We start from the raw sequence: 12,417 nt of genomic DNA on the forward strand, positions 1-12,417 counted from the left end.
GCAAGGCCACTATTTTAAACCCCTGCTTGTGCGAACTGGCAGCTCTTCTGAGTCAGAACCCAAAGGTCCCATGAAATATTCCAGTTCTGCACCGGAATATCCCAGCACTGAAATTTGACTTCATTTATAACACCACAGGAAAAGCTGGCAAGTATTCAGAGACTGCAAAAATGACAAGTAACTTTGCACCATCCATAACACTTCTGTGTTTGGAGTCTCATCATCATCAAGGTATTGCCTTTCAAAGAAAGTCTCCACCCCAAGATCTAACTGCAGCAAGATTCTTGATGCTGTAAATAATCACAACCTCTTTCGCCCCTATCTAAACAGGGGCTAGTTGGTGCCAATTTAATTTTCTTAATGGAATCAGGAACAAAGCCCATTTTCGATCTAGCAGAAGATAGATCATTGCAGCAAGCTTCCACATAAGCCAAGCTTGGCAATATTTTTACTATTGATTTTATGTCAAACCAGATTTCAAGTAATGAGGTAATATTACTTTTCTTCTAAATACAGATGTTAAAGTTGATCCATATTTATGGAAGGGCTATCAATTTTGAGAATTTTGAGAAATTTGCATGGATAGTTTGGAATTGCAAGCAATCCGATGCTTGAGGCAAGAAAATTCAAGATTCACTCTGCAAACCTATAATTCCAACTTTTGATTTTTATTTTCAACTTCTGATTTTCATTAGCTTCTCAACCTCCTTTGCTGAGCAAAAGTCTTCCTCCTTAACAATACTTTCTATACTATGCCTTTCAATTTCTAACAAACGTAACTAATAATAATTTTTCAGAAAGATTATTTTAATACTAAAAACAATAATTTCTTCATTAGGAGTGAAAAATTAAACAAAACTGAACAGGGAAGTTGAAACCTTGTCTGAATTAGGGAAATTCACTGCATAGGTTAGTGCACAAAAGTATGTATGCTAAACACTTCTAGGTTCAGTCTGTGAACATACAAATTAGAAGATTTACATTACTTTTCTACATACAGGAATTTGTTGTCTGCAAGGCTTTGCAAACATCCAGTTCTAGCCATTGAACTTAAAAGGAAATAGAGGAGAGAGAAGGACACGTGACTACCTTTTGTCTTCACCAACCAGTTAAGAGGGTTCTTCATAGAATGGTTTGGGTTGGAAGGGACCTTAAAAGTCACCTAATTCCACCCCACCTCCTATTTGACCCAGTATATTTTTGGGTGCAATTTCAACAGAAGCATGAGGAGCAACAAACCGTACTCCCAGATAAAAGTTCAAAAATCACGGTCTTCTACACAGCTGGGCAGCCTCTCCTTTTCTACCTGCATTTTTAATCTAAATGACTGTGCTCATTGTTGACAGTACACATTAGGCATTCTCTGAGGACACTAACCAGACTACCTCCTTTAAAAGGCTTGTGACATATAGACACATAGTTTTATGAAACTCAGATGACCACAAGTATTTATAGATGTTCAGATTAGCTACATGGCGATGTTTCCATGTACAACAGTAGAAGTTAAATAACTTCTGTGGATAAAACCACATTAATAGAACAGTAGTGTCCAAGATCCAAGTTTCTATAAGAATTTCAGAAACTGGCAAGGCATTTTAGCACCACCACCATCCCCCCATAAAGATGTACTTCTTTGCTTTTTGGCCTACTAAGACTATCATGGCTAGTGCCTTATAGTTCAGAAACAAAACAGAACAAAATCAACTTGGCTTATTGACCATGGAAAGAGAAATGATTATCCCTCCCCCAAGTGATGCTTTCAACTCAGTTGAAACAAACTAGCCTCTTACTGATGTCAAATATGAAATAATTGTAGTCAACAACAAACATAGGCATGTGGAACCACTCAGGAAAAAAAGCACATAGGACTCTAAAGAGGTGTGACTGTTTCTGGGTTTGTGTGGTAAAGAGGGGAAAAGTGAGTTAAAGCAAAATAGTACAAAGACATTAGATATGACACAAACAAGCACTGTTAACTCTAACCCTGATAAAGTGGGGATAGATTTCTGAGACAAGTTCCAAATTAAGTCCCTGGAAAGTGGGAACCCTTCAGGATGGTCTCTCCTCTTAAAAATCAATATTGTTAAAATCATAACCATGAAGAGAATGTTAATTTCAGACCACCTGCCTAGTAAGGCAAGTCAATCACTGTGTTAGAAATAAATTTTGTCCTGGTTGCATGCTTAAATTTTCCTGGAATTGTGCAAGGATTTTTAAAAGTTTCCCTTTAAAGAGAAAGGAAAGGTATTTGACTTAAACATGGTTACTAACTATGTTTTGCCTCTGTTACTTCCCCTCCTTTCAGTCTTAAAACAGGACTCAGTCACCTACCATCTTTAAAACCTTAATATTAAATACTATGAGCTTTCCAGGTCTTCATTTCCTTCACTAAGAAAAAGTAATACCAGTGTCTATGCCCACTTCCAGTGAAGCTGCTTCCATTATAATAAATCTAAATGCCATCACTTTTAGAGAGATAACATTGATTTCGTGTAAAATTGTTTTGCAGTGCTCAAATAAGCTGTTCAACATGTATGATCCACTTCAGAGACGCTGCAGTGACTGTGATAAAAGCCTGATCTGGGCAGCTAGGTATATCAAAAAGGTATTTTATCAGTTTATATAGGGGAATAGAGCTGTGGCTGCAGCTGCAGAAGCTTGTTAAATATTCGAACTAGCAAGGGCAGTTACAGGTAAAAAAGAACATTAGAAACTGATCCGCGGAAATGCATCAGATACCTTGTGAAACTGGCAGGAAGAAGGAGAAGGAGTAGCCAGGAAGGAAGTGAGCAATAGCTAAAAGCAGAAGAGAGAGAGGGGGATCTGAGGGAAAATAAATAAGTTTTTTTAGTCAAACTCTGCTGTCTTTGGCTGACCAGGATTCTTGGCTACAGATCTCCATTGAAGCCTGGGGAGTGCCAAAGAATTCAAAGAAAACAAGAAATGGGACCTATTGCTTAAGTTCTCCACAGGAGTCAGTCAGGTGATGGAAATAAAAAGCTCTGTTGTGCGCCTGACCCAGGTTCTTACAAGGCAGATTGCAGCAAAGGAAAAACAAGCACACGAAAAATGGCAAAACCAGATGACGTGTACTTTCTCCTTCTTTTCCTGTTGTGATTCATTCCCCTTGCCCATTTCTCCTCCTTACTGCATTCTGCCACAGACAGGAATGGAAAACGTAAAACGCTGCAAAGATCAAAGAAGATAATACAGGACAAGACCCAGGGTTGCTGCACTTTCTATTTTTCTTCACTTCTCACCTCTTCTTGTTTGTCCCTTCCCTGAACTCTACAAATGAGGCAAATAGGATGGTCCTGAATTTAGCAGACAGAAATTACAAAACAGGTAGGTCTAACCCTATCTCAAAATGAAAAATACATCCCTTGTAGCAAAGATAGGACTCCTTGAACACTTAGTATCAGTCACGTTGCCAAGGCAGTCTTTGAAATGAGTGCATTTTACAGCTACAGCCTGAGCATTAGTGAGAAAGTCAACCACCCCGACCCATCCAAACACGAGGGAAGAAAAGTGAATCCTAAGCAATTGTACTCTTTGCAAAGGGGACACAAAAAACTGGGTCTGTTACAGACACCCAGTCAGGAAGTTGCATGCTTCAGTCCTAACAGTTCTACCTTCATTTTCTGCTGTAACAGCAGCAATGGTCTCAAGAATGGTGAAGATACAGATAAACAGTGTCCTGGAGGGACGTCACCCTGCCCTGCAATTCAAAGTCTAAACAGCTGCAAATTGATTGTCTTACCCAGTATCTTCCTCATGGCCAACTCTCAGAGAAATTATTATATTTCTGTTTGTCTCCACATATCTGATTTCAACTGTGAACCTCTGGAGGAGAGGAACAGCATCCTGTGAATATACGGCCAGTTCCAGTGAACAAGAGTCCAAGCTTCCAGGCAGGATGGGGCTGTGCAGGCTGAACTCACATCTATCTGGGAGTCTACTGGTGTTCAGGAGGAAAACGTCCCCTGTGAGGAAAAAAAACAAAACCAGGAGACTTACAGTGCAAATGGAAGAGAGATAATAAGAGGAAAATGGGAAAGGAGTTTGAATACAGGAATCATGAAAACAAAAGAGCAGACTACACACAAAACCCCAAACCAGCAGAGAAACAAGAATAAAATAAAAATGAGGGAAATAAGTAAAGAAGTGACAAAAGGAATGAGAAGTGAAGAAACCAAACAAAGCAAAAAGCTCAACAAAAGCCAAAGAGCTGGCAAGTCAGACAGCAGACACATGGAGCCAGCTCTGGCTTGTAAAAGGTTGAGTTTGCTAAGAAAAATCCAGTCTCTGTAAGCTTTTCCTAAAACAGGAAGATACAAAAGGAGTATACAAAGGGGCTGGCTACATACAGGGTACATCCATACACAACTTGGGTAGTACATATACATTATATGGCTCTCAATGACTCTTGTGCACAACTCCTAAGTAAGTGCGCTGTCAGTGGCCCAGAACATAGTGACATATGACTGAAGCCTCAGCCTGCTGGCTCCTTTTGCTGCCACTTACAGCTGCTACCAGTGCTTGGAGAAAGAAGATGTCCATTCAAGGCGAACTGCAATTCTGCCTACCTTCAACATCTCCACGGGAGGAACTGTTTTCCAGAAGCATCTGCTGCCTCTCCTGAGACACCAGGACACCAACTGAAGATAACACCCAGTCCGGTTTTCCAAAATTGTCTGTAGACGTCACCCATGAACAGCTTGAGCCAATGATACAAGAGATTTCTGTGATGAAAAATCGAAGTTTTCATTAATGCTTTCCGTAGTTCAACAGTCAGGGGCCACGTAGTCACATGAATAAGAAGATCTGTAGTGTAAGGGGGCTGTCCCCCAAATTGGAAGAGTTGAAGGGAAAAAAGAAAGTTTGTCTTGTGCAATTACAACAGTCTCTGCACGATGGGTGCAGAAACATGCCATAAGGTAGAACAACCCTGTAAATTCTTGGCACATGTAAATTACTCTCCTCCCACCAGTATCAAGAGTGAATTTACAGCAGTGGAAGGTCTAGCCCACATGCGCATAAAATCCAGAATGAGAATAATACCTAGTGCAGCAGAAATATTGAAACTGTATGGATTTAGTGTTTTGGCAGAGGGGAACAAATGGAACTCTAAGGTCAGCCCTTTCACAGCAACAGAAAGAGCTTGACAAAGTCTCAAGCAAAATAGCTCAGTAATGCAAGCTTTACATGTTTTTATTTGTTTAAAACATTTTGCTTTCCTTCAGCAGGACGGACAAGAACATCCTCTTAACAAACTCCAGAGTCCATTTGCAGCATGAGAACAATAGATCAACCTGGCCAGAATTTTTCATAATCAGCATATTATAAACCAGACAAGAAGTAATTCACTGTTCTCTCATCCATCTAATATAGACTCCCTGAAGGGATGTTAGCTGCACAAAGCTCTCCCACACAGAGTGGGGCTAAATAGATATGGTAAGCTGATATTAACTTGCAAGATATTTATTTTTAGTAGTAATAATAATATTACAGTAATAACTGGAGGACCCCCAAGCCATATGAGAAATAGTAAGAGATTACACACATGTATATGATCTCTAAACATGTATATGTTCAGAGGGTATTCAGACCTTACAAACATGAATGACAATGTTATCACTTTGGCAGTGCTATTCCTTGGCAGAAGAAAAGACTAATGTAAAGAACAGAATTGAGGTTAGGGATATAATGAGGATAGGCAGTTGCACAGGCAATACAGGTGGGTTAGAAATAAAAAAAAACATAAAAGCCTCTTGAGGATTATATACTTTCACTAAATTTTCAGAAAAAAAGAAGAAAAGGAAGTATCTTTTGAGTACAACAGCTAAAGTAGACAAGTTTTCCTAATATTTAAAGTTAATTGTAACCACATTTTCATAAAACAGCAGCCAGCGTGTAGGGGTAAGAGAAGGACAGATGTCAGCATTGCTGCACACCACTGTGGCTTGGGACAGGCTGTGAACTTCCACCTGAACACACATCCTTCCTAGCCCTGTCTGGCCTGTTGTTTGCTGGAGGTTACTGCCTCTGTCAACCTACCAGTTGGGCCAACCACCTGAAGAGTTTCTCAGCCCACCTCATCAAAAGTTTAGAAAAGGTCTACTGCATTGTTCAGCCCATCATTTTTAAACAGAAGACACAAGCAGATGAACTGGCAAATTATGTGTGTACATGTGCAATGCCACCTTCCAGCAGGGCATAGGAAGGTGGCCACTCTCCTGGCTCTACTGGATCTAGGGAAAGAAATCTGTGCACAGCTTCAGGCTATGGTTTGATGATCCTGCAAGACAGCTTTAGAGATCTCAATAGTTCAGAAACTCCACGGCTGTGTGAGACAAAGCAGAGTCCTGATCCAGAGCTGCTGTGCTGTTTCAAATTTATTGAGGTTTGACAGGTTAACACAGTACCCACAGAATTATTGTCAGTAGTAGTAATATTTTTATTAGGTAAAAGTCTAGTAGGTTACACGACTTGGAAAGCAATTTCTCTCACAATATTATGTCAGTGCAAGAGAGTAAAGCTATGGAAAGAAAAATCTCCTTTTCTTTTTTTAAACAGAGAATTGCTTGAAAGCAATATTTATTACAAAATCATTTAATTTAATCTTACCAGTACCCCTGCTTGCAGTAGCAAGGACTGTACCAATGCAGACTTAATCCTTAGAACGTGCCTCACATAACAAAGCAGTTTGCAGCTCAGATAACAACACAAACATTTCCTGCAAACCAACACAACATTTTACTTCAAAAGAACCTAACTACCATACTCTCTGGACTACGTAAAGTGTATCTACCACAACCTGAGGCCTGAGAGGATCTGAATGTCTGGAAGAATAGACTGAAATAGATCACGGAAGCTGTTGACATCTGATAAAAAAGGCCTCTGAGCTTTCCAGCAATCGATCATGTGTATTGCATTATCACAGAAAGATCAACTCAACAAGAAGCTGTTGTTTAGTGTAAATCTCAGAGTAAATGAACTGGGTACACTCATGTGGTCAAAGTATAAGAGAACATTGAAAGCTGCAATATCTGACACTACCGTGTACCACCTTATAGATGCTTCATATCCAGTTTTGCTTAGCACCTATGAACCTGGAGAACTTCAAGCACGGGTCCCTAGAAAGGCAAAATGTGACAGAAATGAAAAGGGGAAAAAAGTAAATTAGAGAGGAATATATCTATATTACTACAATCAGCAAAGGACATGTTTCAAAGTGTTACAAAAGTGTTCTGAAGAAGCTTAGATTGAAAAAGGCTCATAGACAGTCACAGGGCATGTCAGAAAAGGAGATTCACATTGTAAAGATTCCATCTGCAAGTTGTTACTATAAGGAACTCTTCCCTGGCAAGTCTAGATCACTTTGCCACCTCTGGTGAGGAACATGTGACCTTTCTAGCATGCACAGTCCTGACTTTATTGTTTAGCATCTTCATTCATGACCTGGGGCAAAGGGGCAAAGTGTACCCTCAGCAAGTTCACAGAGGTACTAAACAGGGAGGAGCAGCTGGCACACCAGATGGCTGGGCCACCATTCAGAAAAGTCTGGACAGGCTACAGATTGGGCCAATAGGAACCTTTTGAATTTCAACAGAAGGAAATGGCAAATCCTGCACTTGGGGAGGAATAACCCCTGGCATCAGCACGTGCCAGGGACCGACTGTCTGCAAAGCAGCTCTGAAGAGAAGGACTTTGAGGTCCTGTTGGACAACAAGCTGTCCATGAGCCAGCAATGCACCCGTGTGACAAAGAAGGCAAACAGCCTTCTGGGCTGCATCAGGAAAAGCACTGTCAGTAGATCGAGAGAGGTGATCCTTCCTGTGGTGAGACCACAACTAGAGTACTGTGCCCAGCTCTGGGCTCCCCAATACAAGAAACATATGGACTTACTGGACTAAGTCCAGCATATGCCCACAAAGGCAACTGAGAGACTTGAGCATCTTTCATAAAGAGGAAAGGCTGACAGAGTTGGGACTGATCAGCCTGTAGAAGGGAAAGCTCAAAGGGAGTTTATCGATGTGTACAAACATTTGATGAGAAGGAATAAAGAGGAAGCCAGACACTTCTCGGTAGTGTCCACTGAGAAAACAAGAGACAATGGGCACAAATAAATAAACCAGGAGATTCAACGTGAACACAAGAAAAAACTTCTTAGCCATATGAGTTGTCAAACACTGAAACAGGCTGCCCAGAGGATTTGTGCAGTCTCCATTTACGGAGATATTAAAAAGCCATCTGGAGATGATCATGGACAACCACCTCTAGCCAGCTCCACTTGAGCTCGGGGGGGTTGGATTAGATGATCTCAAGAGGTCCCTTCCCACCTCAACCATTCTGTGATTAGTTTACTTAGTGAAAATGTGCCACTTCAGTTTCCAGGTTTCCACACTACTGATAACTGGTTCATTTCTCTTAGGCGTTTATAGTGTTTGTTACATCTATCCCAGCACCACAGTAAGACCAAACTCATCATACCTATCTCACAAGCATTTTGTTCAGCTCATCACACTTTTATGATGCCTAGAAAAAGAAAATTCCAGTTGAAAAAAACCTTCATTTGGTATCAAGAAACATACTTTGTTCTATAGTTGCTGGTTGTCCTGTAGTTGCTCCACTAATTTGCTTTTGTTTCAAGAATTTCCAAACCTAGATCTGGGGGATTACACTGTGCTGATGGAGACAACGTTTTTTATTTTTCTGGTTTGGGTTTGTGGTTTGTTTTTTTATTGTTCTTTTGTTTGTTTGTTTGTTTGGTTTTCTGCTTGGGTTTTGTTGTTTTTTAAGGAAGTAAGGGATTCCCTTAAGGTTACACCAACCTTTCTGAGTCATCGCTCCATTTCCAGTCAGAAAGCTAGCGGCACAGATTTCTGGTAAAAAGTACTTGTGACTGCCAACATCTATGTTACACCTAGATTCTGAAGAAGAAATAAGGAGATTGTAAGGAAGGGGGCTTTCAGTACCTGGTTTAGAAGGCTCATGTGATGACATCATCCTATTTTTTATCAGTGAGAGCTTCTCAGGTGGATTTGGTGAAGAGTTTTCTTCATGCGATTCAGAGCAGAAGGCAACAACTATAACAAAACAAAAAGAATTGGGGATGAACTTGGTATTCCTATACAAGACTATGCCCCAGTATTGTTAAACCTGAATATATGATCACGACAGACCTGTCTTATTACACTGCTCTCATTACAGTGTACTGGTGCAGTACTGTCCTGATGATGTTTCAAAATAGCCCTACCACTTCCCAGAAATATAACTACAACAAAATACTTTACTTACTAATGTGTTCTTTGCTATTCTTTATCCATTCCCATTTTTTACCAGTATATAGCCTCTAAAGACACTGTATGTTACAGCATTGCCCATGTTGCAGTGACAGTAAATCTAGCTGCCTGCCAACAACTAAAGCTCTAAAGCATTCATGTTGGATAGGGCTATGAGCAACCTGCTCTAGTAAAAGATGTCCATTGGACTAGATGATCTTTAAAGGTCCCACGTGACCCACACTGTTCCATGATTCTATGCTTGGAAGAGTCCAGCTGTAAAATATATGTTAGCTGTATAATACATGACATAAAGTTATCAGCAATCTTCTGGGAGGACCTGCATAAGTGCTTGCACCTTCACCACACAAGAACAATGCCCCATCTGAATAACACTAACGAAACCTTTGCATCACTACACACATTCAGAAAATAGATTTTTTTCTTACAGTCAGGCACGAAGCACAGATTTTCAAAGGAATCAGGTAATTTTCTTGTGTCTGATCTCTAGGAACATGTACTCTCTCCACTGCTTTATCTCATGGATCACTTTGTCATATATCTATAAAAACCTTCATTGGTAAGGGTGACATTTTATTGTAATTATGACACAAATACATACACATTTGTGCATAAGTCCTGGTGTAAAGCTTGGTTGTGCTGGAAAAAATAGCAAAATCTCAGATTATGTAAAAGGCCAAAGAAATTATTTTCTACTTTACCAATATTCACATGAACTGTAGTTGAGACAAAGATGTATATACATGCCATTGATAACAGCTAAGGTATACTTAAGAGGACTTATTTGAACAGTGATATTTTGAAAACATAAAGAAAGATGTAGAAAAACAAAAAATCCCCAAACATATGTTCATCTTTTTCCAAACATACCACTGCTTTTAGATTTTCAGCAATATCTGGTCCAATTTTAAACTGCACAAAATGTTTTTTTCATTTTAATATATATGAAAATGTGCATCACACAGCGAGTAAAATGTTGTGAAATGAGTCATAGCACGAGAATATTGCATCCTTCCATCTTTTATTGTAGCACTCAAGACATCCGGCAGTCTTCATGGGTTTCCAAGGAAAGGATAACTGTAGAACAGAACAGGATCATGCTGCAATAGATGCATGCTGTACTGATGACAGACCTGTGGTCTCCACAGACAAGCGGTCAAACACCAGATTTTTTCCTGCCTCTGTGTTCAAATATGTACGGACATTAATGTTTGAAAAGCTTATTTTGCACTTTATGTAAGACTGAGACTTGTCTGCTAAGTAAAGTATTTTCAATAATAGGATGAAATCCTCAAAAAGAATGTGAATTCTTGTTTGGCAGACTTATGAGAGGATTGCCTTTCTTGGCTTGCCTTATGAAAAATGACAGGGGTATCTCTTCATAAAACTGTTGGAAAGATCCATACTAAAAATCAATCACATATTGCAAAAAAATCTACTTTGCCATATTCTAAGAAGTTCTGCTGTGGAAAGAGAACAAGACCTTTTAACAACTTCAGTCTGCTCCTCCCAACTTATGCTTTGTGTCTGTTAAGTTGTCATTCAGTTCTGTATCTCGCAATCTGTAAGTGCTGCGATAGTTTCAGTATTTACTTCCCTCAAGGCTTTCTGTAAAGTATGTTCCACCCATTCACCTCCTCACATCCTGTTTATGTGTTTTGGAAATAGCATGAATATCATGGGACCCACAAAATATAGTCCCGTAATGGCAGAAGGTCTGCTAGAAATATTCCTCCTGACAAAACTAAAACTTAATCAAAGCATTTGACTTGTACTCTCCTACCTCTCCAATTACACAAACACCTTTAGCATTTATTTCTCATTAGAAAACACAGTTTCTAGTGGCAAACTACCATGAATAGAGACCTAAGCTATTTGAAGCATGAATTTACTACTTTAGTGTAAAAAAAAATATCCATTGCCATTGGTGATGGTGAAGGTAAACAATGTACAAAAAGTGTTTTGTACCATTGATATAAGTATCTATGAAGTTTGCTGGTCTGATATTAAGATATCTTAAAACTTAACTATCAGTTTCTCACAAAGGCCACTGCACGAAACTCAATCAGCTGATCACATTATCCATGGCACAGATTGTCAGCAACAGCCTATTAAATTATGGCAAAAAGCCAAATGCCTGGCAACAACCCTACTCACCTAACTCGGGAAGATGCCACTAACTGAACTGGGCATGTGAGAGGAAGGAAAGGCAGTCATTATAGCCGAGTTCACTGAGAGACAAAATACACTTGAACAGAAAACCCTAGACTCAGTGACAGGCAAGGAATTTGTTCATATGCACCCCCACAAATACGCCCCCATTCACTTATTTCCTCATAGCAAAAAATTTCTGGCTATGACTGAGCAGAAGAGGACTCACGGTATGATGAATCCATGCACGAGATAGTGGTTTGTAACAGTTCAGTGCAGCCTACTCTCTTACTTTACATCTTAATTATTTTTCTTGCTCACCAATTCAACCTCTCTGATTGAGCTGAAAATCTAGTGCACACAGTCACTAAAAGAAACTCTTCAATTTCTTTTGAAACTGGGAACTCTAGAGATCCTCCCAATAGCCCTACATCATATACTCTCATACATGCTTGTAAGTAATCCCTGTATGACAAGAATTTCAACATTAAACAAATAATAAAGATTATCTCTTATGAATTACATGATTTCTCTGTCTTGATCAGCAGAAGGCAATTGTGAAAAGTGAAAAGAAATAAAATATGGAGAGAAAGGAGATCTGTGATTTTAAGTTAAAACAATTAGGACAAAACAGTAAATGTAACAATATTCAACTGTCACAGCAAAAGTATGGGAACTTTTAACAGCACAGCACAGCACAAATCCATTGCTTTTTCTGTAATCAACCACAGTAAAAATCAGACGCCTCCAGCAGCCTGAAGGTAATTCAATTTCTTTCAGTATCTTACAGAAAAAAGCATTCAGACAACTGAAGAGCTAAAGCTTTCCCTGAGTCCTGACGTTACTTTGCAGAAAATTACAGAAAATACTTACAGAATTCATTATGGGAAATCAATTTAAGTCTGCCAAGCCATCTTCCTGCCAAAATAGGAATTTCCCTTTGACAATTTTCTAGTGTTTT

The 12,417-nt window shown here is 39.4% G+C and overlaps 1 protein-coding gene across 1 annotated transcript in view; it reads right to left on the reverse strand.

The window, feature by feature from the left end:
* The window catches only part of LTK (leukocyte receptor tyrosine kinase), a 56,370-nt gene extending 44,669 nt beyond the window's left edge, over window positions 1–11,701 (reverse strand). Inside the window, exons 1-4 of the mRNA XM_069858391.1 lie at window positions 11,686–11,701; window positions 8,979–9,089; window positions 4,587–4,742; window positions 3,761–3,983 (exon numbers count right to left, since the gene is read on the reverse strand). Of these exons, the coding sequence (XP_069714492.1) occupies window positions 3,761–3,983; window positions 4,587–4,742; window positions 8,979–9,089; window positions 11,686–11,701 (506 nt within the window). The remainder of the gene's footprint in view (window positions 1–3,760; window positions 3,984–4,586; window positions 4,743–8,978; window positions 9,090–11,685) is intronic.
* Window positions 11,702–12,417: the final 716 nt, after the last annotated feature.

Source organism: Phaenicophaeus curvirostris, chromosome 5 (genome assembly GCF_032191515.1).
Source record: "Phaenicophaeus curvirostris isolate KB17595 chromosome 5, BPBGC_Pcur_1.0, whole genome shotgun sequence".
NCBI classification, from domain to species: domain Eukaryota; kingdom Metazoa; phylum Chordata; class Aves; order Cuculiformes; family Cuculidae; genus Phaenicophaeus; species Phaenicophaeus curvirostris.